The following is a 23,459-nucleotide window of genomic DNA, read 5'->3' on the forward strand; positions in this document are numbered from 1 at the left end:
AGGATTCACTTATATCTAAACATGCAACTACTATATAGTTATGGATGTGCCGTTTCAATAGATTATGCCCCTGTATGTGCCAATAAATTTGTATATCATGTGTTTTTATTTTTTTAACAAACATAACAATATGTAAATAAACTCACAAAGGTCTTCTAAATGGAATGTTTCCATATATTTGAACATCTGATACACAGAGTTTTGGGTGAGGTCCATTTGGCCCTGCTGAAAATCTATAGTATGTTTCCTTAGAAGTGAACCCCATTGTGTTGGCACACTCCATTAAGTATGCTTAAGACTGCAGCTGTACTGAGATCTCTAAGTCTTTAAGACTTACCTCAGTCAAGTGATCTGTTCTAGATGGAGAAGCCAGGGTTTGGGCTGAATGTCCCTCACATGCAAACTCCTCATTTCTTTCTATAGTCCTGATAGTTTCATATACATTGAAATTGAATTCAAACAAGACAGAGGTGATGTTGGTCTTAAAGGTGCTACTGGACTCCAGCTTTGTTCTATTGCTTCAGACCATCACGGTTGCCTACCTAGAGGTGATGTTGGTTGGTGAGGATGCTATGCTGCATGAGGTAGATCCTAACAGACTCCATTAAAAACCTGGGGATATTGTTGGATCAAGCCATTGTATTTAGGGGGGAAAAAACTCAAGCCATTGTATTTAGGGAAAACAACTATCTTTATGGCAGCAAATGATACTTCCTCTCAACTTCAGCTAGCACAGAAGCTGTCTCTTGTGTTGGACTTAACTAATGTAGTCACGCTGATCCATGTTACTATAACCATGAGTCTGGATTACTATAACCTGCTCTATGTGGGGCTGTCCTTGGAGACAACTGAGGTATTAGCACCTCAGTCTAGAAGCACTGAAGCTAGAAGCCATGCACATATTACTCCTGTTCTGCAGTTGTTGTGTTAACCATCTATTGTTTTCAAAATTCAAATCCTGGTGCTGCTTATGATCTTCAGAGCTCTTCACAACCTGGAACCCATATATCTGAAGAACCATTTCTCCTGTGATGAACCTGTGCTGTAAATGATCATCCCAGCAGTTTCTTCTGTCCACCCCCTTGTACAAGTAAGGTCTGCTAGATTATTAGGATTGTTCCCATCATCAGGGCTTTCAGAAAGCTCTGTGAAATTAAACTGTTCAGGATATCATTTGAAGGTAGATAGTATGCATGTCCACTTGTAGGGTTGTCTCTGGTTCTGCATATATTCTTGGATTTAACTGGTATATATTTGCAGTTTTTAATTTTGTTGTATGCTTCTTTGAGTTGCTATTGTGAAAGAAAAGCTACCTATAAGTATTTAAATAAATAAACACTGGCCCAGATGTGTTTGACATCTATTTCACCTTCAAAGCCAGATTCAAGCACAGCCATGTGCTATTTCTGTTTCTGTAAATTCTAGCGGCTAATGATTAGACTTTGACTTTTATAGTATCACATCCATGTCCTTATGAACTAAGTCCAGCACCGACATTCAACAATTATATATGCTGCACTGAATAAACTGATTAACACTTTACAGATTATCATGAATATGCATGACACTTGACAGATGCCTGTTCTGAGGCACTTACAATCTAAGATTTACCAAAGGAGAGGGCAATAGGTAGAGGGGAGGAAGACACAATAAGGCTAAAGAGGGTGAATATTATTTCAGTTTACTTACATATCTGCAATTAGTTTTAGCAGAGGACAAAGACTAAAGGGGTTGCCAGACACTTATCAGAAAAGGTGGATTTTAACATATGCTGGTGGCTTTCTTGAATATCTGCTGATCTTCCTGTGTTCTGCCTTAATTTAGTGGAAGATTGGGCTTAAATTTTAAAGCAAATGTAAAGGTAATATTTAATAAATCGTGATCATTTTTGGCAGATGCCAAAATGCCATTTATAAATTCTACTGCTATTGTGTGAAATGTCTCTCATTCAGATTCTCCACAGGCATTCGGTTTCTGTAAATGGTCACAATAATTATAATCACATGCCTAATTAATTGATATTTGGAAGTCTATATAAAATTGTGCAAGACCTAAAATAAGGTAGAAGGACAAGGTTTATTGGAGATTAGAAAAGGAAATGATGGGTTAAAGATGGTATTTTAGAGGATGACCAGATGATAGGAACTATGATGCTACTCTGGAAGATTTAAAAAGTATCCTTTAAATGAATAGACCATTGGGTATGAGAAGTGTAAGGGGCTTAGGGTACTGGCTGATAGGGTATAATGACAGAAAATAGGATAATTTATGGAACTGACCATAAAAGGAATAAGTGTAATTTGTATAGGCAAAATAGAGAAAGGTTATGAATAGATGAGAAACTGACTTATGAATGGGTAGGTATGGATGGACAAGAAGTAAACAATACCCATAGGTGAAAGGTAAAGATGAATTAGAAGAATACTGTGTGTGACAGGAACAAGCGCAGAAGGAGTGGGGTGTATTGTCAAGAAACAGATGAAACAAATTTCCATAAAGCACTGGTGAAATATAATAGAGGGAATAAATAATGACAGCAAAGTATGAAGAGTATGTTAGATGAAGTGATGAAGACATAGATATGGCTAGAATAGATGGAGATAAGATATATAAATAATGAAGTAAGTTGAGTTCTTGTGGTGGGTGCAAAGTTGTGTTTGGATGGGTATTGTAGTTTGAGTGGGTTAATTGGGGTAAAAAAGGTAGTGGGTTAATTGAGGTAAAAAAGGTAAAGGTAGTCCCCTGTGCAAGCACCAGTCATTTTCGACTCTGGGGTGATGTTGCTTTCACAACGTTTTCACGGCAGACTTTTTACGGGGTGGTTTGCCATTGCCTTCCCCAGTCATCTACACTTTCCCCCCAGCAAGCTGGGTACTCATTTTACCGACCTCAGAAGGATGGAAGGCTGAGTCAACCTGGAGCCGGCTACCTGAAGCAGCTTCCGCTTGGATCGAATTCAGGTCGTGAGCAGAGGGCTCCGACTGCAGTACTGCAGCTTTACCACTCTGCGCCATGGGGCATCTCTTAATTGGGGCAGGGGACCCTAGTAAACTAACTGGTTTATGGCTGCACTTTGCAGGCAGAACACATGATTGGTTGTGTAGATGAATGGAATAAAAATGCTGATGGCTTAATGGGCTGAGAGCATGAAAGAGAGACCATGAATACAAGTCCAGTGTGAAAGGACAGGCAAATGAGTAGATGGAAAGGATGAACCTACATGTGATCAAATCAAATGATTCCATGGAGGAAATAAGGCTGGATGTGGTTGACTGGCAGGGAACAGGACATAGCAGAGCTGGAAAGAATGTGGATTAGCAGGAGGACCTCAACTTGAAGTGGGCAAATTGAGAAATGAGTGAACAAGTTTGATACTGAAGTGGTTGGAGGCTAGTTTATCTGATAGACTTGGGATGGTTTTATGGAACCTGAGGAGGTTAGTCCATCCAAGATAGTGGACTGATGAGATACTTTGAGCTTGTGTTACTTCTTTGAAGATGGGGGAGAGGACTACAAGGAGAGATGGTGCTCCCCCTTAGTCTAGCCTCAATGGAGGTGGAGCCCTTCCAGATGGCTTGGGAGACCCCCATCCTCCTCATAACCTGGACCCACCCCCTTCCCTCATGGCTGCCATCAACCCTTCCTCCAACTGAAGCCAACCCCTCTTCAGCACCCCTCCACTCTCCCTCCAGCCCCTCCTCCTCCCCTCTCGTCGCTCCTCCCCCTTTCCCTCCCGGGCCGCCATTGGCCCAATCCCTGCCACCCCCTCGCGCCGCCGCTCAGTTGAGGAGACAATGGGCGATCAAAGAAGGGGAGGGGGCAGAGGAGGAAGAGGATGGCGCTAGGCGAGGCTGGAGCGGAGCCGTGTGGCGCTCTCTCGGCGCTCGATTAGCGAGCCTAAGTGGGAGAGGGGAGCCAGTCTGTGAGGCGAGCGAGGCGCCAGAGCGAGGGACGGGGACGCCGAGGAGTGGTGGTGGCGGCGGCGGGTGCGGGGAGTCATCGTCGCCGCTGCTGCTGCTGCAGCCGCCTCCTTCCCTCCCCCCCCCCCACCCCCAGCGCCTCGCGAGCAAAGTGTGCGAGAGTGAGTGTGAGTGCGAGTGAGCCAACGAGTCCCGTTGCGCAGCTTGCTCTGCGCACAAGCAGCACTACCACCAGCAGGAGCAGCAGAAACGGCGGCGGCGGCGGAGGGCGGCAGAGGCACCACCAGCACCACACACGGGCATTTGGCCGGGGGTGGGAGGGGGGGGGGAAGAGAAGCGCTGTAGAGCGAGGGAGAGACACCCCGGGGGAGGAGGAGGAGGAGGAGAAGCCGCGGCCAGGCAAAGGAGGAAAAGGAAAGGCCACACCAGACACCAACTGAAACAACAAAAAGTATCTCCAAACCAGCACCCAACTCCACCTTGAGAGGCAGGCGGGCCGGGCGGGCGCCTCAGCATGGCTTCCGAAGAACTCTACGAGGTAACAGCCCCCACGGCTCCCCGCCTTCTTTACTCCCGCTCCCCCTCCAACGTCCCTCTCTTCTCTCCCCCACCCCCATTAATTTCAAATCTTTCTCTCTCTTTGCCCCCTCTTCCTCTCAGATTCCTTGTACTTCCCCCCGTTTTCTTGGCGGGGCCCTATGTGTGTGTGTGTTTCCAAATCGCGTCCTCTCTTCTTTCTCTCTCTTCCCCCCCCCCCCGGCGCCCTCCCCCAGTTTCGCTAGAGAAGGACGGAAATATGACTGAAAGGAAGAGACAGTAAAGTGTAACCACTGGCTTGCGAATTTTTCTCAGTTTCTTCCCACCCCAACAACCGTCCAGAAACCCTTCTTCCCCCCCCCCTCCCCACCCCCAGGACATTTTTTTTTTTTGGACTCCACGAGGAGGGAAAGGAATGGGGTGGATGGTGGGCAGCAGAGCTGACAGGCAGGACTTGCTTGAGTCTTGCACGCACACAAAGTGGGCTGCTTGGGTAGTGTGCAAAAATGTGTGCAAATGCTGGTCGTGCTCCTTTTGCGGGCAAGCCAAGTGGACGGTTTTAGTAAAACTGATGTGGTTCTAGATTTCCTTAGCAGATAAAAAACAAGGCTTTGGAAAGAGTAAGGGATTCAAAGTCAGTGCTTTGAGATGCTATCCTTGCCTCGCTACTGAAAGATTCAATGGTATGGCTTTGGGGTCTTTGGCTTCGCATGGGAAGGAAGACGTCACTTGAACTTTGAATTTCCGGTCTGGTAGTGTTGGTTTCAGGTTCCCAATGTTTAAGGATACATATTAGGATTTCTCTTGGATGCAGCTTCCTGGTTCTCATTTTTACACATTTGGGGTAGCAAGAGTTATACAACCTAAACTGGAAGTTCTCCCTTGGTCAGCCATGTATATGGATTGGTCTGGGATGTGTTGTTTTGGAGCAACCACTCTCTAGCCCCACCTGGAACCTTAGGGATCATTGATACCTTGGGCAAAGGTATGATTGAAACTGTATGTCTTGTCATTCCACCATGGTGAATGGATCTACTTAGCTGATGGAAACTAGCTCGTTCTCATGTGTTTTTTCCCCCTTTCTAAATAAGATTGGTACAGAGAACTAGTTGAACTGGTAAACCTAGAATCAGGTCCCCTATTGAGAGAGCAGGTAAAATCATAGCTGTTAGTTTTGCTCTCTCCAGGATTTCACTTTCTTAGACTCTAAAAGAGAACCTGGAAGTAGCACTATGATTTTATGGTCAGGTTCAATAACATTAATGTGCCAAGAGTCTTCTAAAGTGAGTTGTTGGAATTCACATGGGGCCAATTAATTGACTATCCAGTTGTGATACTTAAATATCAGGGTATGATCTTAATGTTTTTAAAATGGAAATAGCCAAATAATACCACTTGTCAGGGCTATGAGAAGAGAAGCCTTAACTGATGAAAGAGCTCAGTTTTGTTTGGTGAAATGTAAATATGAAGGGAAGTTCAAGCACAACCCCAGCCTCCCATTGCTGCAGATCTGGTTGGCATCGTGGCTCCATATGGGTCTTGACTTCTTTTACAGAACATAGGAATATTTGTTCACCTTAATTTTGTGAAATTTTTTTAGGTTGAGTTATGGATATGATGGCCAGGGTAATTGTCTACATTTACTTGATCTTGGTCACAATGCAATCCTAAGAAGTTACACCCTGTCAGAGTTCTTTTCCATTCTTGGTATAAACTGTGATCCATTAATATCAAAGACGCATGGGGCTTGTTACATAAGTTGTAGAAACTGGTGTGTTAGCCACACCAACACTGGGCTGGAAGAATGGTAGGGATGCTCTTTAACTTTTAACTCTTCTAAAATTATTCTATGTACATGGATACGAAACTAGCTTGGACTTGAAATGCTTAACTAAGCAAGGTGAGATCTGGTTACAAAACTGTATGTATTGGTAGTATAGGAATATATTTGTTTCAAACAGCCATAATATGCCATAATTGCTTGATTATCATCTTTGCCATTTTCAAATATCATTGTCATTTGTTCCAGCTTTGGAAGAATGATGAGCATGGTTACAAACTTTAGTTGGAACAAATGTTCATTGCTATGATACCTGTTGACTTATTGTAGAATTCTGCAATAATATCCAGAATTATTCACAAATGTAAATACTAAATGAAATAGATGCTTCTTGCTATTTTTGTGGCGCATCAGTTGACTTTTTTTCATTGAGTGTTGTGGTGTATTTCTTTGGATCTCACTCTTAAATTTTAAATTAACTTTATGGCTCAACTCACCATGATCTTTACTGTGTCTTTAAAACATGAAAACTATCAAAGGAATATGAACCTTGACTTCTGGATGTTTTAGGCACTGTAACTCCTTTTGCCTGGAGAAAAGAGAAACAATTTGAAAACCTCCATAAGCTTTCAGTTAAAAAGGGGGGATGTGTTCATTTTTGGTTGAAAAACATGGATTATTGATTTATGAGGAATAACGTGTTTGATGAAGAATACTGTCTTTGGAAAGAGCTCTCTGGAACTCAAATAAAAGCAACTTGACAGACTTGCAAATGCTTCCTTACTGAAAAGAACTTCCTTGGATAAGCAATGGTTCAAGTATCTCTAAGTGGATATATTTCTCTTGGAATATGTAATAGAGCAATGGAGGATACAAAAATCTAATGAAAAGTAAAGCACCAGTGCAAGAGTCTTAAGATGGAAGTCATATTGGTGAAAAAACTTTATCTACATTTGGTGGTCTATTAAAACATTTCTAACAGTTTTAAAAGCAGCATTTGCTTGTGGAACTGGATAAACCTTGAAATCAGCACAATTTCCTTCCATTTTTCTTCTAAACATATTTGTGTGGATTTTTGCTCAAAAATGATGGCACTGCCATTTTTTTTCCCTGTTAGAATGTTCTATGCACTTCCCCTCAAGGTTTAAGCAAAATCTATGGGTGCTTGCCTTGGAATTAAATCTTCCTTTGAACCTTAAAAGTTGGAGAAAGACTGTCCAGCTATTCAGTTTCTTGTCTGCTCCAACCTGAACCAAGCAAAAATTCTTTTGATGGTGGTTTCTCTTACTGGGATTTTGGAAGCAATAGTTGCCTCAGATTATTTTGACGGTGAGTTGCAAAATATATCCTGTGGAGTTCTTTAATTTCAAGAATATGGTGTTGTTGTTTTTTTTTAAATGAAGATATATGTTTGGGACTTAGGGTAGTATCTCACTGAGGTGTTTCTGAGTGTGGTATAATGTCACTGGGCTCCAGGTGTCTAAGATTTTGATCTGTCATTATGTAAGCAAAACCCAGGTCACTCTTCTGTGGTTTGGGAAAGACCTGTGACAGATATTTAATGCAATAAGTATTGTGCTTTATGTGGGAGAACGTTTGTATTATGTTTTATCTTTTGGGGGTTTTCAGCTTGATTCCAAGGATTTTGTTTGCATTCTTTTAGTTGAATTTGTTTTGATGAGGAAGGGGATAGAAATATTGCTTTATGTCCCATGTCTAATCCACAGATTCATTAAGATGAAGAAGTTGGATTTAAGTTACTCTAGTGATTAATGTCAGTGATATTATACTAACTTGTATTTTTGCCATGCATTGCGTCCTGAGTTTGAGGTAGATTATAATAGTTAATTATAAAACTGTTATACTAGAAAGACAAAATGGAGGTGAGAAGAATGATGTATGCTCCCTATTTTGGGCTCCCTATTGGGGAGGCAGAAGAACATGTCATTGAGTTGTACCCAACTCATGGCAAATCCATCCATGGGTGTTTCAGGTAAGAGACAAGTAAAGGTGATTTGCAGTTGCTGTGCAGAGGAAGGCAATGATAGTATTGCATCTAAGTAACTGTTATTAGCTAACCTTGATTAGTGCCAAAGCTCTAACAGACTTAGGCTAAGCTGGGCTATTTGGCCTGCTATACTGGGAAGAATGGTGGAATATAACTGAAGGGAATAAAGTACAGACTCATCATACAACTTTGAAAGGTTATATGCCAGGCCATCAGAGGGCTGCTCAAATAAACCTAAGGACTTTTCAGTCCAGGGTTGAGCACTTGACCAGCCAAAGCGAATCTGGTCAAGCATTAATTATACTTAAAACATAAACACTTGAATCCTCACTAAGTTTGGTGCTTATGCTAATTATAATAACCAGTTAATTAACTTGTTTGATTTTACAAACTGTGAAGGGAGGGGATTTCTATCTATCATTCCTGTGACCTCTGAGCACCACCAAAAGGTTGAGGATCATCCAACGGAGTGAGTGTGGCATGGAAGGAAAGCTCTAGCAAGAAAGGGCAGTAGGGATAAAGTCTTCCCTGTCGTGTATACTTATTTCATTAATGTTTTCTCTTTTTGCCAAGGAGCTTATGCAAAAGATGATGGAGGTTAACTTTTGCCAATATTTCCATCTTTAGCCTCACCTCCAAGCACATTCCATTCTATTGCTGAGGGTCTCCTGACAATTAAGAGTAGTTTTTCAGGGTCTGTAGGAGAAAAGAAGAAGGAAGACACCTATTCTGTAAATTCATTCCATTCATGGTTTGTAGAATCTGTCCCAATAAATTAACTTTTAACAACGTTGAATAAGTTTCTATAATGTGAGCTATTCTTTAAAACTTGTCTTTGGCGATTAGTCCTTGAACATCAAGGTTGGTCTACAGTTAGTCTCTACAGTTCCATTAAAACAGAAATGAAGCAAAGTAGCTGCAACTATTAAGAAACAGGTTTGTTGGAAGATGATTACAGTTGTAGCAGGAGGAGAGTAGGGAAAGCTTTATGATGCTGCTAGGTCTTATGCTAACTGCAGGGCCAGGTGGAAGTAGTCCTCACTGTTGCCTTTGCTAACAAATGCCATGTTACCAAAATAAAAAAGTAACCAACTATCTAAAGGTAAAGACAGTCCCCTGTTTCTGACTCTGGGGTGACGTAGCATCGTGACGTTTCCACGGCAGATTTTTTATGAGGTGGTTTGCCATTGCCTTCCCCAGTCATCTGTACTTTCCCCCTACCATGCTGGGTATCGACATGATGGCATTTTTGGCTTCATGGAATATTTTGCCACAATTGAAAATGGAATCAGTTGACTGGTGTGCCAACCCTATCCAAATCATCATTAGGCTTTGTAAATCCAGTAAGGGAGCGGGTGTGGGGGTGGGGAGAGAAGCAAATTGTTGTGCAGCCGTTGACAATGGTGTCATTTGTGCCTTTGCTGTGTAGACTTGGCACGTGGTTGGAATAATAAAAATCTCAGCTGAACTGGGAATCTTGTTAGGATGGAGGTGAGGTGTCTAGTAGTATGTAGGGCTGAACAGTTTGAAACACTTAGGAATGATTTTAATACTGCTAAATTGTGATTATAGTCTGGTCATATGGTTTATGACCAGTAATTACCATTTGATCTGTGTTTTCAGTGAATGAAATTTAGTCAGTTTTTTTAAAAAACGGAGGCATCTCTTATTCTAAGAACTCAGGGTATACAGTTGTATTGCATTCATTATCAGAGGGAACTTCTAAACAACTCATGACTTAATAGGAACAAAGACATACTGATGGAGAGAGAAGGAAAAGAGCTTTACAACAAATCAAACTGAAGAAAGGCAGAAGCTTCTACTCAGGAAAGATTCTTGAGGCTCTGGAGGTGGCCAGTCCACAGTAGAGAAGAAATTTGCCTAGCATACAGGAATGGCTTTAAAAGTGGAGATAAGGAGAATATGTAGAGGGGAATATGAAGGAAAGCCTTAAAATAAGGGAGCATGGTATGTTAGTTAATTTACACTTTTGCTTTGCCTACGTGGTGCATCACCAGTGCTTTGCAGAGTATGTAGCGAATGCTATATTTAAGCTTCAAAAAGCCACCATTCATTAATAAATTCCATAATGTACTAATGTGTAAAAGAGGAAAAGTTAGTTGATGTTTAACTCAAGATGAAGTCTGTCCAGAAACTGCAACTGGTCCAGAATGCATCTGCCTGACGGTTTGTCAGGGACTAGTCATCGGAAACGTAACGTGGTCCATTTTGAAGCAGCTGCATTGGCTGCCATTCTGTTTCCAAGTTTCCATTTAAAGTCCTGCTTATGACCTGTAAAGCCCTTCATGACCTGGGACCTGCACATTTGAAGGATCATCTCTTTCCCATATGTCCCTGTGCGCCGGTCTACAGTTTTCAGGCAGCTACCTGTTATATATCCTACCACTGTGTGGCATCAACCAGAGCTAGGGTCTTTTCTGTCATGACTGCAGCTCTGTAGAGTGGGCCCTCTGAAAAGGTGAGAAGACCCCTCTTTGGAGATCTTTCTGCTGCAAGGCTTGCCTGTTTGCCAGGAGTTTTGAGGGTGTCTGAATTCACAATCGTCTTTTAATGGGGGTAGTAGGAAGAGATGTGGGGTTTTTATTTTATTTTTGCTTTTAAACTGAAAATGCTTTAATATTGTATGCTACCTTTAACCACAAAGAAAGACAGGATATAAATGTTCCAATAAATAAATAAATTCCCAACAAAAATGTGTATTGCATAGTAAATTGTATATACTATGTAGATAGATCCAAGAGGGCAGCCGTGTTGGTCTGAAGCAGCTGAACAAAGCAGGAGTCAAGTTTGCACCTTTAAGACCAACCAAGCTTTATTGAGAACGTAAGCTTTCGTGTGCTCTCTGAGCACGCTTCATCAGACGAGGGGATCAGGTGCACATTACCTGATCCCCTCATCTGATGAGGTGTGCTTAGAGAGCACACGACAGCTTACGTTCTCAATAAAACGTGGTTGGTCTTAATGTGCAACTTGACACCTGCTTTGTATGTACTTTATTTATTTTATTCGATTTATATCCCGCCCTACCCCACCGAGGTGGGCTCAGGGCAGCTTACAACATAAAAGCTAACAAAGTCAGTTTAAAATACATTAATAATTATACAATAAATACATAAAAACACATAAAACTCACTTCAATATGTACTATGCTACCTTTCCTTAAATCAATTCTTCAATATTCCAGTATTCAATAATCTGTTGTTCGAGATTTGAATATTCAGGCATTCCGATAACAATTAATTATATGCCAACTGGAAGAGGGCTGTTTTGCAGGCCGTGCGGAACTGTTCAAGGTTCTGCAGGGCCCTCACCTCCTCCGGGAGCTGGTTCCACCAACAGGGAGCTGCAATCGAAAAGGCCCTGTCTCTGGTCGCTTTCAGACGGGCCTCCTTTGGCCCAGGGATTATAAGGAGGTTCTGAGACCCCGATCTCAGCACTCTCTGGGGAACATGTGGGGAGAGACGGTCCCTAAGGTAGGCAGGTCCCAGGCCATAAAGGGCTTTAAAGGTCATAACCAGCACCTTGTACCGAATTCGGTATGTTATCGGCAGCCAGTGCAGTCCCCGAAGCCCAGGCTGAATGTGCTCCCGTCTAGAGAGCCCTAACAACAGCCGGGCAGCGGCATTCTGCACTAGCTGCAACTTCCGGGTTTGGCACAGGGGCAGCCCCATGTAGAGGGCATTGCAGTAGTCCAGCCTCGAGGTGACCATTGCATGGATCACTGTTGCCAGGTCGCTGTCCTCCAGGAAAGGAGCCAATTGCCTTGCCCGCCTAAGATGAAAAAATGCGGACTTGGCAGTGGCTGCTATCTGGGCCTCCATAGTTAGAGTAGGCTCCAATAGCACCCCCAGGCTCCTAACCCTGTGCGCCGCTGACAGAGGCACACCATCAAGGGCCGGTAAGGGAATCTCCCTTCCCGGACCACGGCGACCCAGGCAAAGGACCTCTGTCTTCGTCGGATTTAGCTTCAGCCCACTCAGCCTGAGCCATCTAGATACGGCCTGCAATGCCAGGTCCAGGTTTTCTGGGACACAGGCAGGCCGTCCGTCCATAAGTAGATAGAGCTGGGTGTCATCAGCATACTGGTGGCAACCCAGCCCGTATCTCCGGGCAATCTGGGCAAGAGGGCGCATGTAGATGTTAAAAAACACTGGGGAGAGAACTGCTCCCTAAGGGACCCCGCAATCCAGCGGGTACCTCCGGGACAGTTCACCCCCAATTGCCACTCTCTGTCCCCAACCCTTGAGGAAAGAGGTAAGCCATTGTAGAGCCAACGTCGGCAAGACAGCAAGTCAGCAACCGATGGTCAACCGTATCAAACGCTGCCGATAGGTCTAATAACATCAGTACCGCCGAGCCGCCTCGGTCCAGATGCCGCTGGAGATCATCCACTAGGGCAACCAGCACTGTCTCCGTCTCATGACCCGGGCGGAAGCCCGACTGATGGGAGTCAAGGACGGAAGCATCCTCCAGGAAACTCTGTAGTTGCAACGCCACTGCCCTCTCAATGAGTTTACCCAAAAAGGGTAAATTCGAGACCGGCCGATAGTGTGCCAATTCGGCCGGGTCCAATGTTGGTTTTTTTAAGAGGGGGCGGACCACTGCCTCCTTAAGAGGTGTTGGAAATTGCCCTTCCATCAGGGATCTATTTATGATACTGTGTGTATATATGTGATACCTAGTAAAGGTTTAGTCTAACATTTGTACATACTGTTGGTAATAATTTCTGCCAGTTATATAAGGCTGTATGTGCATGGAGTTATACAACATGGAAAGTGATTGATGCACATTACATCTTTTTGGGTTATGACAAGAGGGGTAGTTTGATCATTGATAGAGATGATGGTGAAAAGGGAGCATGAGAAAGAGATAATTGCTATATTTAAGTATCCCACATTTTAGATCAGAAGTCCAGGTGGAGTCATGTTGTGGCATGAAGCTGAAGTGATGGTTCTGCAAACATGATGTATTGATGATGATAGTAAACACAGAGAAAGTGTGCAAAGGGTTGAAAGAAGGAGAAATATGAACTGGGAAACATGCATATTTCTGAATGATGATAAAATGTAATGTGGTAGTCCATTGGTGGACAATTTTTCCAATTTTTTTAAAAGGTCAAATCTTAGGGTTTGTAGAATCTTTCGGGCTCAAGTGCTGTGTTCTACTGGAGAAAGTTTTCCTTCCAGACGTTTCGTTCTCAGCTGAGAATGAAACATCTGGAAGGAAAACTTTCTTCAGTAGAACACGGCACTTGAGCCCGAAAGATTCTACAAACCCTAATGATGTTACCAGCCGTGAAAACCTGAAATCTTTGGTCAAATCTTAAGTTCTCGTTTTCAGATAGTGGAAACTGTAGCCAAGACACTTGGCCAAGACACTTCATACTTTCTTTCATTATTAATCAAATTGAGGCAACATTGTAATTTTGTTTTGTAGAATTTTGTTTATATGAATTTCTCAGTATGGTTGTTAATTTAAAAAGTATTCTTCATTCTAGTGTGCAAAGAACTTATAAGGCTTCATTTAACTCAATATTCTAAATTTTAGAGTGAAATTCTACAAGGCTTTAATGAAAATGCATATCCAGTGTGTGTTATAGGTGCAAAATAGCATTAGCCAGTTGCTATGCTACTCATATGCATTCTTCTGAAGTTGCATTGGTTTTGAAACTGAATGGCTTATATGAAGCTCAGTGGGAAATACTGAGCTTACTGGTTTTTTTCCATGTAAGACGCTTTACATTTTGCAGCCCAATGTCCACATACTAATAGTACTTTTAAAGACTGGATAGATTGGCTTTCTGTTGTACTGACAAGATAGTTTGGGGATATAATTTCATTTAGGGTTATGTTTCTAGAATAGTACTGCTTTTTTGGGGGGAGGGATTGAGGAATTTTCTTATATGTTCCTTCTTATATTTATATATGTAAAACTCTTCTGTGCCACCTTTCCCTAAGTAGGATTCTCAAGTTGGTAAATGCTAAGAACTTTCAACATTAAAACATCATTTAAAATAAAAGTATTTCTAAAACAATTCAATGAAAATATATAAACAGAAAAAATATACATCTAAACCTGGGAGGAGAGCCAATAGTTATTGGGGATATGCCAGATAACTATGTTCTACCTGCTGGTGGAAAACAAACTAAATCTCATCAAGACGAAGATGATGCTGGTTGGGATACCTGGTGTTCTAGTTGGAGTTCATTTGGCAGTACAGTGGGGCAGGGGTGTATACGTCTCAATTTCCATGGTAGGCACAGGGCTGAACCTCATCCAGACTCACACTTAATAACCAATATTAAATTATTTAAATCTGAAATTAGTTATTTCCAAAACGTATGCCAACAACAATTAATCATAAGGTAAGGCAATAGAGGGGTGTGACAAGTAAATGTCTCAGAGCCCCAGAGAAAGAGAGTTGGCAGCCTCTTTACAAGTGGAGAGAATGATACTGCGCAGTGTAAGCCTAAGCAGCTTCATACTGATACCGTGTGTGTAACAACTTCGACAAGTTACTTATAATGCTTTGATAGGATTTATCAAACTCTGTTTAGTAAAGAATATGTTCTTAATTATATAATCATAAAGACCTTTATGATGTTCCAGTGTGCTGTACATGGGGCTGCCCTTGAAGACAACTTCAAATGCAGTCACCTGTTAGTTTATAGGTAAACATAACACACTGGTCTTGAAACAATGACGCTGATTACTTGTATGCTTGTAAGTTTAATTCAGGTTGTTAGTTTTTGCCTTTAAAGTCCTTCATGACACACATTCTTTCTCTGTATGACTCTACAAACCAGCTGAATCTTGCAATGATGGCTTTTTATTGTCCCTTCCCATTGGATTATATGTTTGTTTGCAACCCATTCTCAAGCCTCTCCTATTGATGCCCCAAGTATGTGGCCTACCTTAAGAGGTAGAAAGGGTGCTTTCTTTGTTGATGTTCAGGAAGATATGTAAGGCAAGGTTTTTCTGCATGAAGTTTCTTTGACTTGGTTAACTTTGTTTATATTTTTTGTAAAAGAGTCCTTGTTAGACTTATATTTGCAAAAGATGCTGTTGACTGTCTGAAAGTTTCAGCTTGTGCTTTTGTATTAACTCAAACTGGGAATAGAGTAATGTAAAGTATGATAATATAATGAGATGGATTGGCTCATAAAAAGAAAAAAATAAATCCATGGCTCTCAATTTGCAAGACCTGAGCAAGGCATTTTGCAGGACATTAATTCATAGAGTTGCCATAAGTCGGAAACAACTTGATGGCACTTAACATGCACATTCACACAGTAAGTGTGTGTTCTGGTTTGATCCTGGATCATTTCACTTCACTCAGCTTGAAGGAAGTTGACAAGGTCCTTTGTACTGTACGTCCCATTACCTGCGATCTGCACCCGTGTCCGTCCTGGTTGATACGTGCTTGCCAGACAGAATTGCGAGCCCCGTTGCAGGTGATTATCAACAGGTCCCTGATTGAAGGAACCTTTCCCACGCTCCTTAAGGAGGCGGTGGTACGCCTAGAGATGTGAAGGCCTGGGAAAAACCCCGTAAAAATTTGGAAAAAAACAGGTTTTCCCCATTTTTTCCTGAAGCCTTTTTTGTTTTTTTTCTGAAAAATTGAAAAAAAAATTATTATGGAATGTTTTATTTTAACATGATGAATAAAATATTTTAAGACAAGGTGTTCAAATATTTTCCAAATCAGTCCTAATTTCTGTGCACTGAGGACAGCCCATTCATTGAAATTTAGTCCTACACTCCCTTCTGTACACTTTCCCCCCTCTTCAATTCTTTTTATCAGAATGAGTTTTTTAATTCTTATTTAATACTGTGGAGAGGAAATATGAATAATTGTTACTTTTGCATTTTTAAAAATTGTTTTGTGGAGGTTTTTTTGTCCCACATAAACTAGTAAACAGTTCAGGAGATTGTTGCTCCATTTGTTACAATTACAAATATTATTTAAAAAGTAAATTCTGTTTGTAAGAATTGTTTGGATACACTATATTTTTAATATGCTAGTTGTGATAATTTCATGCCAAGTAAAATTGTCCATCGTCATATTTTATGTTCCTAAAGTAACAGAATGTCTTTCAATCTGGAAAAGAAAGAAAAAAAGTACTAATGTAGCATTTTTTTTTCAATTTTTCTGAAAATTTTCGATTTTTTCCGAGCCTCAAAATTTCCGGAATTTTTACATTTCTATGCCCTTCCTCTCCTCAGAAAACCATCTTCGGACACGGCTGTATTGGCAAACTACCGGCTGGTGTCAAACTTGCCCTTTCTGGGTAAAGTCATTGAGAGGGCAGTGGCAATACAGTTACAGGGATTCTTGGATGACGCTTCCATTTTAGACCCATTTCAGTCCGGCTTCTGGCCAGGCCATGGGACGGAGATGGAACTGGTCGCCCTCATGGATGATCTCTTGAGACCTCTGGATCGGGGCAGCTCGGCAGTGCTGCTGCTGTTAGATCTGTCGGCTGCATTTGACACAGTCGACCACCAGCTTCTGTCCTGCTGCCTCGCCGATGTGCGGATTCAGGGGTCTGCCCTTCAGTGGCTTACCTCTTTTCTCCAAGACAAAGGGTGGCTCTATGGGAGCAGTTGTTCCAAAGGCATCCTCTTGTATGTGGGGTCCCTCAGGGTTCGGTCCTCTCCCTGATGTTGTTTAGCATCTACATGTGCCCCCTTGCCTAGATTGTCCAGAGATATGGGCTAGGTTGTCACCAGTATGCTGATGACACCCAGCTTTATCTATTGTTGGGAGGCCAGTCCAGCTGTGCCCTGGAAAATCTGGACCTGGCATTGCAAGCCATAGTGAAATGGCTCAGGCAGAGTCGATTGAAATTGAATCCAGTGAAGACAGAGATCCTGTGCCTGAGTCGCAGCGGCCTGGGTAGGGAAATCCCCTTGCTGGCCTTTGATGGACGCTATTAGCACCAGTGTCAAGGGTCAAGAGCTTGGGGGTGCTCCTGGAGCCTTCGCTGACAGTGGAGGCCCTGGTAGCAGCCACTGCCCAAATCCGTATTCTACCATCTTAGGTGGATAAGGCAGTTGGTTCCATACCTGGAGCACGATGACTTGGCAACAGTGATCCATGCAACGGATCCTTGAGAATAAATTACTGTAGTGCCCTCTACATGGGTTGCCCTTGACTCAACTTCGGAGGCTGCAACTGGTGCAAAACGCAGCAGCCGGGTTGTTAATGGAGCTACCTGTACGAGAGAACGTTCATCCTGTGCTGAAAGTGTTACACTGGTTGCCTGTGGCGTTCCGGATTTGCTTCAAGATGCTGGTTATAACCTTTAAAGCCCTATATGGCCTGGGACCTGTCTACTTTCAGGACCGCCTTTCCCTATATGTACCCCAGAGAGCACTACGTTCAGGGTCTCAAAATTTCCTTAAGATCCGTGGACCGAAAGAAGCTCAATTGACCAGCACTAGAGCCAGAGCGTTCTCAGTAATAGCCCCCACTTTGTGGAGTGTCCTCCCCGAAAACATCAGGGCCCTGCGGGACCTGCCACAGTTCCGCAGGGCCTGTACGACCGAACTATTCAAGCTCGCCTTTAATGGTTAGGGGGAGGTGGCTATTACCTTCAGCACCGACAATCTCACTGAACTAATATAATGGAAATCAGAAGCTTGTCATCTTGGATTTTTAATATGTATGGAAATGTTTTTAATGTATTTAATTTTAATATGTTTGTAAATTGCTAATGTTTTTAAACTGTTGTTAGCCGCCCTGAACCTGTCGGGAGGGCAGGATATAAATCTGATAGATAGATAGATAAATAAATAAATAATATTGAGAACATAAGATTTTCCAAAGTCCTGCCAATCTGCTTTATAATAAAGTTGTAGTAGCAGCTTCCAAATATGAAAGCACACTTCTGGAAATTTACCAGATACAGCTTTCTGCTTGCAGTTATATTCTATATTGATCCTCAAATTCATGTATAGATTTGATGCTTCTCATGGCAGCTCATATGTGTGAAAGGAAATGATAGTTATGCTGTGGGGTTTTTGTCCTAGTCAGGTGAAGGGTGGTAATTAACTAAGAGCCAGCTTGCATTTTATGCTGCAGCTGTGTGTTCTGCATGTGCAGTTGATTTTGCTGCAGTACAAACAATTGCACTTGAAGAGGAACACCCAGCGGATAGAAGACTGGGAGCTGTGACTAATTGCAGTTCTCCAGCATGTGTCTGTGGATGTTTGAAGCTGCATGTGTCTTCTTTGACACATTCATTCAGAACAACAGACACTAGTGTATGTGTAGCAGTCATAAGTCCTGAGTAAAGTGATGTTAATCCCTAAATTGTATCAATTTAAGCACTGTTATGAGGGGTGATATTCTTAAAGGACACAACATGAAGTTTTAGATTTGTTCTGAATTTTCTGGTTATGATTTTAAGACAAACATTGAGACTACTTAATCCCTAAAGTTTCCTAAAATTGAAGGTGGACAGGAGAGCAGTTTTTGTCTCAGCCACCTGATTCCATTTTTCTCTCAACTTCGTATTGTTTCACTGTTCAGTAGGATTGTTTGTAAACAAGTCAAAATCACATAGCTAATACATTTCCTGCTTTAAAGAAAATTGTACTTTATCATGATAGTTGTATTTGGTGCAATTAGATTAGAAGTTTCAGGTGTCCTGGCTATAGGTATAAAATTTCCAGAAATCTTGAAGCAATGAAAAAATAGTTTCCCCCTTTTTCCCTGGGGAAAATTGATATTTTGACAACATTAAAATATATGCAGTATTCTTTCATATCAAACCTAAACTTGTTTTATTGTGTAAACCATGTAAAATGGATTATATATATTGATCTATTTGGCATATTTATGAAACTATAAACAATCAAGTGCCTTGTTTTTTTTCCAAGCAAAATTGTGACTATACCCAATACTCAGAGCTTTTTTTGTAGCAAGAACTTCTTTGCATATTTGGCCACACACCCCTGAAGTAGCCATTCCTCCTGGAGCTTACAGTAGGCCCTATATTAACAGCCATGTAAACTCTTGGAGGATTGGTTACATCAGGGGTTTTTGGCCTAATATGCAAAGGAGCTCCTGCTACAAAAAAAGCTCTGCCAATACTACAGATTGATAGCTGTAAACTTCTACATCCTATGCTATTGTAAAACATACATCTTTAGTCTTTTCCATCAGATAGGTAGGAAAACACAAGAAATGACATTAGAAAACACCAGTTGGAGAGAAATGGCCTTACAACACTAGTAGAGACATATTTGTATAAAGTTAAATTTTATTACATTAAACACTTTAACAGTGTACTGTGCATTTCTTAGAATTTTGTGAAGACAAGTTATTCTTTGCAAACAAATCTTTCAGACAACCAAAGAGAAGATTGTGTACATGGACTTCACTGGATGACCAATACAGAAATCAAATAGATCACATACTTGGATGCAGGAGATGGAGCAGCTGTATTCTCTTCGCTAAAACAAAACTAGGGGCTAATTGTAGTACAGACTATAAATACTGAAAATCAGAAGAAAGCTGAAGAAAACAATCATAGTGCCAAAATACAATCTGAATAATATTCCTGAGGAGTTCAAAGACCATATGAAGAACAGATTTGCATTACTAAATTCAAGTGAGCAGGAATTGGACTAACTATAGGTTGAAATCAGAAATTTTGTCAGGGAAGAACGCATGAATGCTATTCCTGTAGCCAAAAGAAATGAAAAGCCTTGATGGATGACTAATGCAACTCTTAAAATTGCTAAAAACAGACAAGAAGCAAAAGTAAAAGGTTTCAGAAATAGAATCAGAAGTCTAAATGCAGCATTTCAGCAAATGGCACATACGGAAAAAGAAAAAATAAACAGTGTAAAGAAACAGAACAGCAAAAAAGGAATAACAAGAGATCTGTTTGGTAAAATCCAAGAAATCAAAGGAAATTTTAAACCATGGTAATTTAAAAAAAACATGATTAGGTATGTTGAAAGATCAACATTAACTGAACAGAACAAAATAAAAAAGATGGAAAGAGTACACTGCAAATATACAAAAGAGATGAAAAGATGATACAATTCCTTCCAAAAAGAAACTCTTGAAGAACTTTTAGAAAGTTTTAGAAAATGATGTGAAAGTTGTACTGAAAGTGCTTTGAAGAAGCAAATCACCAGGAGTTGATGGGGTAAGACTAGAGTTCTTCTAAGCCACAGAAATAGAGTCCATCAAAATCTTCAACAGAATCTCTCCAGACTGTAAATGCTCAATCTACAATCCAGTTTTGAAAAAAGAAGACCTGAAAGATTATTGGACCATCGCATTAATCTCTTCTATCTGTATGCATAAAGAAATCAGGATTAAATTTTGATGAAGGGGGAATGAAAATTGGTGGAAGGAATATTAACAATTTGAAATACGCAGATGACACCACATTACTGGCAGAAGATAGTGAAGACTTGAAATGACTAGTGGTGAAAGTTAAAGCAGAAGATGCCAAAGCTTAACATCAAGAGGACAGAAGTAAATGACTACTGGGGAATTACCTCACTTTATAGTTGATAATGAATAAATTGAAATTATTCAAGACTCTGCTCCTTGGCTCCACCATCAACCAAAAGGGAGAGTGCAACCAAGAAATCACAAGGAGATTGCGTCTGGGACAGGCAGCCATGAAGGCGTTAGAAAAAGTCTAAGGATGTGTTGCTAGTGACCAAGATCAAGATAATTTATACCACAATATTCTCCATTAAATAGCAGCCCTGTGGTGCAGAGTGGTAAAGCTGCAGTATTCAGTCTTAAACTCTGCTCATGACCTATTCAATCCCGGCGGAAGCTGGGTTCAGGTATCCAGCTCAAGGTTGACTCAGCCTTCCATCCTTCTGAGGATGGTAAAATGAGGACCCATCTTGCTGGGGGGAAAGTGTAGCTGATTGGGAAAGGCAATGGCAAACTACCCTGTAAAAAAGTTTGCCGTGAAACCGTTGTGATGCGACGTCACCCCAGAGTCGGAAACGACTGGTGCTTGCACAGGGGACTACCTTTACCTTTTTTTATTCCCCATTAATATGTATGGTTGTGAAAGCTGGACATTGAAGAAAGCTGACAGGAAGAAAAGTTGATCCATTTGAAATGTGGTGTTGGTGGAGAATTTTACGGATACTGTGGGCTTCCTAAAAGCCAAATAAGTGGGTTCTAGATGAAGCCTGAACTCTCCCTGGAAACTAAAATGACTAAACTGAGGCTATTGTACTTTGGACACATTCTGAGAAGACATGAGTCACTGTAAGTCAATACTGCTAGGAAAAGTTAATGGCAGCAGGAAAAGAGGAAGACTCTACATGAGATGAATTAACTCAGTCAAGGAGGCCATGGCCCTCAGTTTGCAAGATCTGAGCAAGGCTGTTAATGATAGGATGTTTTGAAAGTCATTAATTCAAAGAGTGACTTGATGGCACTTAACAGACACACACACTCGTTATAACAAATCAATAGTGGACATAATTATGCATATTTGAGCAACGTATCCTTCAAAATATGCTGCATATGCCTGCATTTGGACTGGAGTTATCGCTACCAAATGCTGTAGATTGTTTTATACAAATCTTCATATGGTATGTTTTGAGTGAGCAAAGCCTTGCTTTAAAACGGAGTTCTCTCATTCAAAAATGTTTTATTGGAACTTTTATTTTTTTCTGTAAGGAAAAATTGGGGAGTGGAATCCTGATGGAAGATCATGTTTCTTTTTCCCTTTCTCCAGCCTTCACATTCATAATGCTGACTAATATTAGGATTTAAGAATACTATTAACCATCCTTTTGCCTAATGCTTTGAGGTCAAAAGAACATTTTATTGCTCTGAAGTGGTGTTGATAATGGCAACAAAATTGGGGGGCGGGAGAGACTTCTTTTAAGAGAACCATACTGCAGAAATAGATGCTTTTGAGCAATCCTGTTCTGTGTATTTTAAAAATAATCTTTCTTTAGTTACTCAAATAACTCTTCTTGGCAGTGTTTGCCCTGTAGCACCAAATCAGCTGCAGTAGTGAAAGCTGGATCCTGTTCTGCTTGCTCATCAATAGAATTGTTTAACTTCAGTATTGTATTATGCCCCATGGGTTCATCTGTACAAAACTGGTTGAGGGTTAATAGGCTCACAGCTAGAGAGAGATTCTATATTAAAGACATAGTGCTGAATGCCATATGCCACATGTCTAAGTATATTGAGTAATTTTTCATAAACTAGCATTGTGAGCGAACCCATCAGTATGCTATGCACAGAAAGTAACCATCTTTAAATATTGCTAACTTTCATTTACAGTTTAGGCCAGAGGTCCCCTATGGGGTGCCTGTGGATGCCATGGTGCCCATCAAAACCTTTTCTGGTGCTTGCTAAGTGTTTTTAGAAAGTAGGCGTGGCCAGGTGGGGCTTCTGATTAGCCAGCAAGGTTTCTGATTAGCCAGCAGGGCTTCTGATTGGCCAGTGAAGGTCTGATTGGGTGTGCATATTAAAATAAAACAAGCTGCTACCATTTTTTGTGTTTTGTGCTGTCTTCTCTTTCCAATGCATTTTTAAAAATTACACCTCTTTTCCTTTCCATTTGGCTTCCTGTGTATGTGTGCATATCTCCACCTCCCACAGTGGCCATTTTGTGGTTGGCTCTGCCTCTTGCTTTAGCTGTTTTGTGGTTGTACCCACCACCCTGTGTCAGGATTCCCAGAGTGCCCACAGACTTGAAAATGTTGGGTATCCCTAGTTTAGGCCATGCTGTACAAATAAGCTTTTCTGTTGCAAGGATATTACACTGTGACGCTGTGGGTGAAGTTAAAAATATTTTACTATTTTCGAAAGTGTCTTGTAAATACCCAAATGAAGTAGTTGTAAGAATAAAGCAAGCCATACTGAATTCTTGTTGCTGAAAACCACCTAGGCTGTAAGAAAATAAGCTCTTCACAGAACATAGTGATAGCTATTGCTCTGTGATGCCAAGCCACTGAGGTGCCTAGAAATGTGGTGATTTCACATTGGAATTTGAAGTGAGGGTGCCTGGACAGTTTTTAGCCTGGCTCTGTAAAGGGAAAGTGGTGATAACCTATGGATTTGAGGCCTGTTTTCTGCATTGCCAATATTAAGGCTGAAAAATGATGATCTAATTACATACTAATTAAGACATAAGATTCAGTTGCACAAAGTTTGGACGTGCCAGACTAAAAG

At 41.3% G+C, this 23,459-nt stretch overlaps 1 protein-coding gene across 1 annotated transcript in view; it reads left to right on the top strand.

Annotated features, from left to right (window-relative positions):
• The first annotated feature begins 3,780 nt into the window (after positions 1-3,780).
• The window catches only part of CDYL (chromodomain Y like), a 161,825-nt gene continuing 142,146 nt past the window's right edge, over positions 3,781-23,459 (top strand). Inside the window, exon 1 of the mRNA XM_060244188.1 lies at positions 3,781-4,458. Within this exon, the coding sequence (XP_060100171.1) occupies positions 4,435-4,458 (24 nt within the window). The 5' untranslated portion in view covers positions 3,781-4,434. The remainder of the gene's footprint in view (positions 4,459-23,459) is intronic.

Source organism: Heteronotia binoei, chromosome 7 (assembly GCF_032191835.1).
Source record: "Heteronotia binoei isolate CCM8104 ecotype False Entrance Well chromosome 7, APGP_CSIRO_Hbin_v1, whole genome shotgun sequence".
NCBI lineage: Eukaryota > Metazoa > Chordata > Lepidosauria > Squamata > Gekkonidae > Heteronotia > Heteronotia binoei.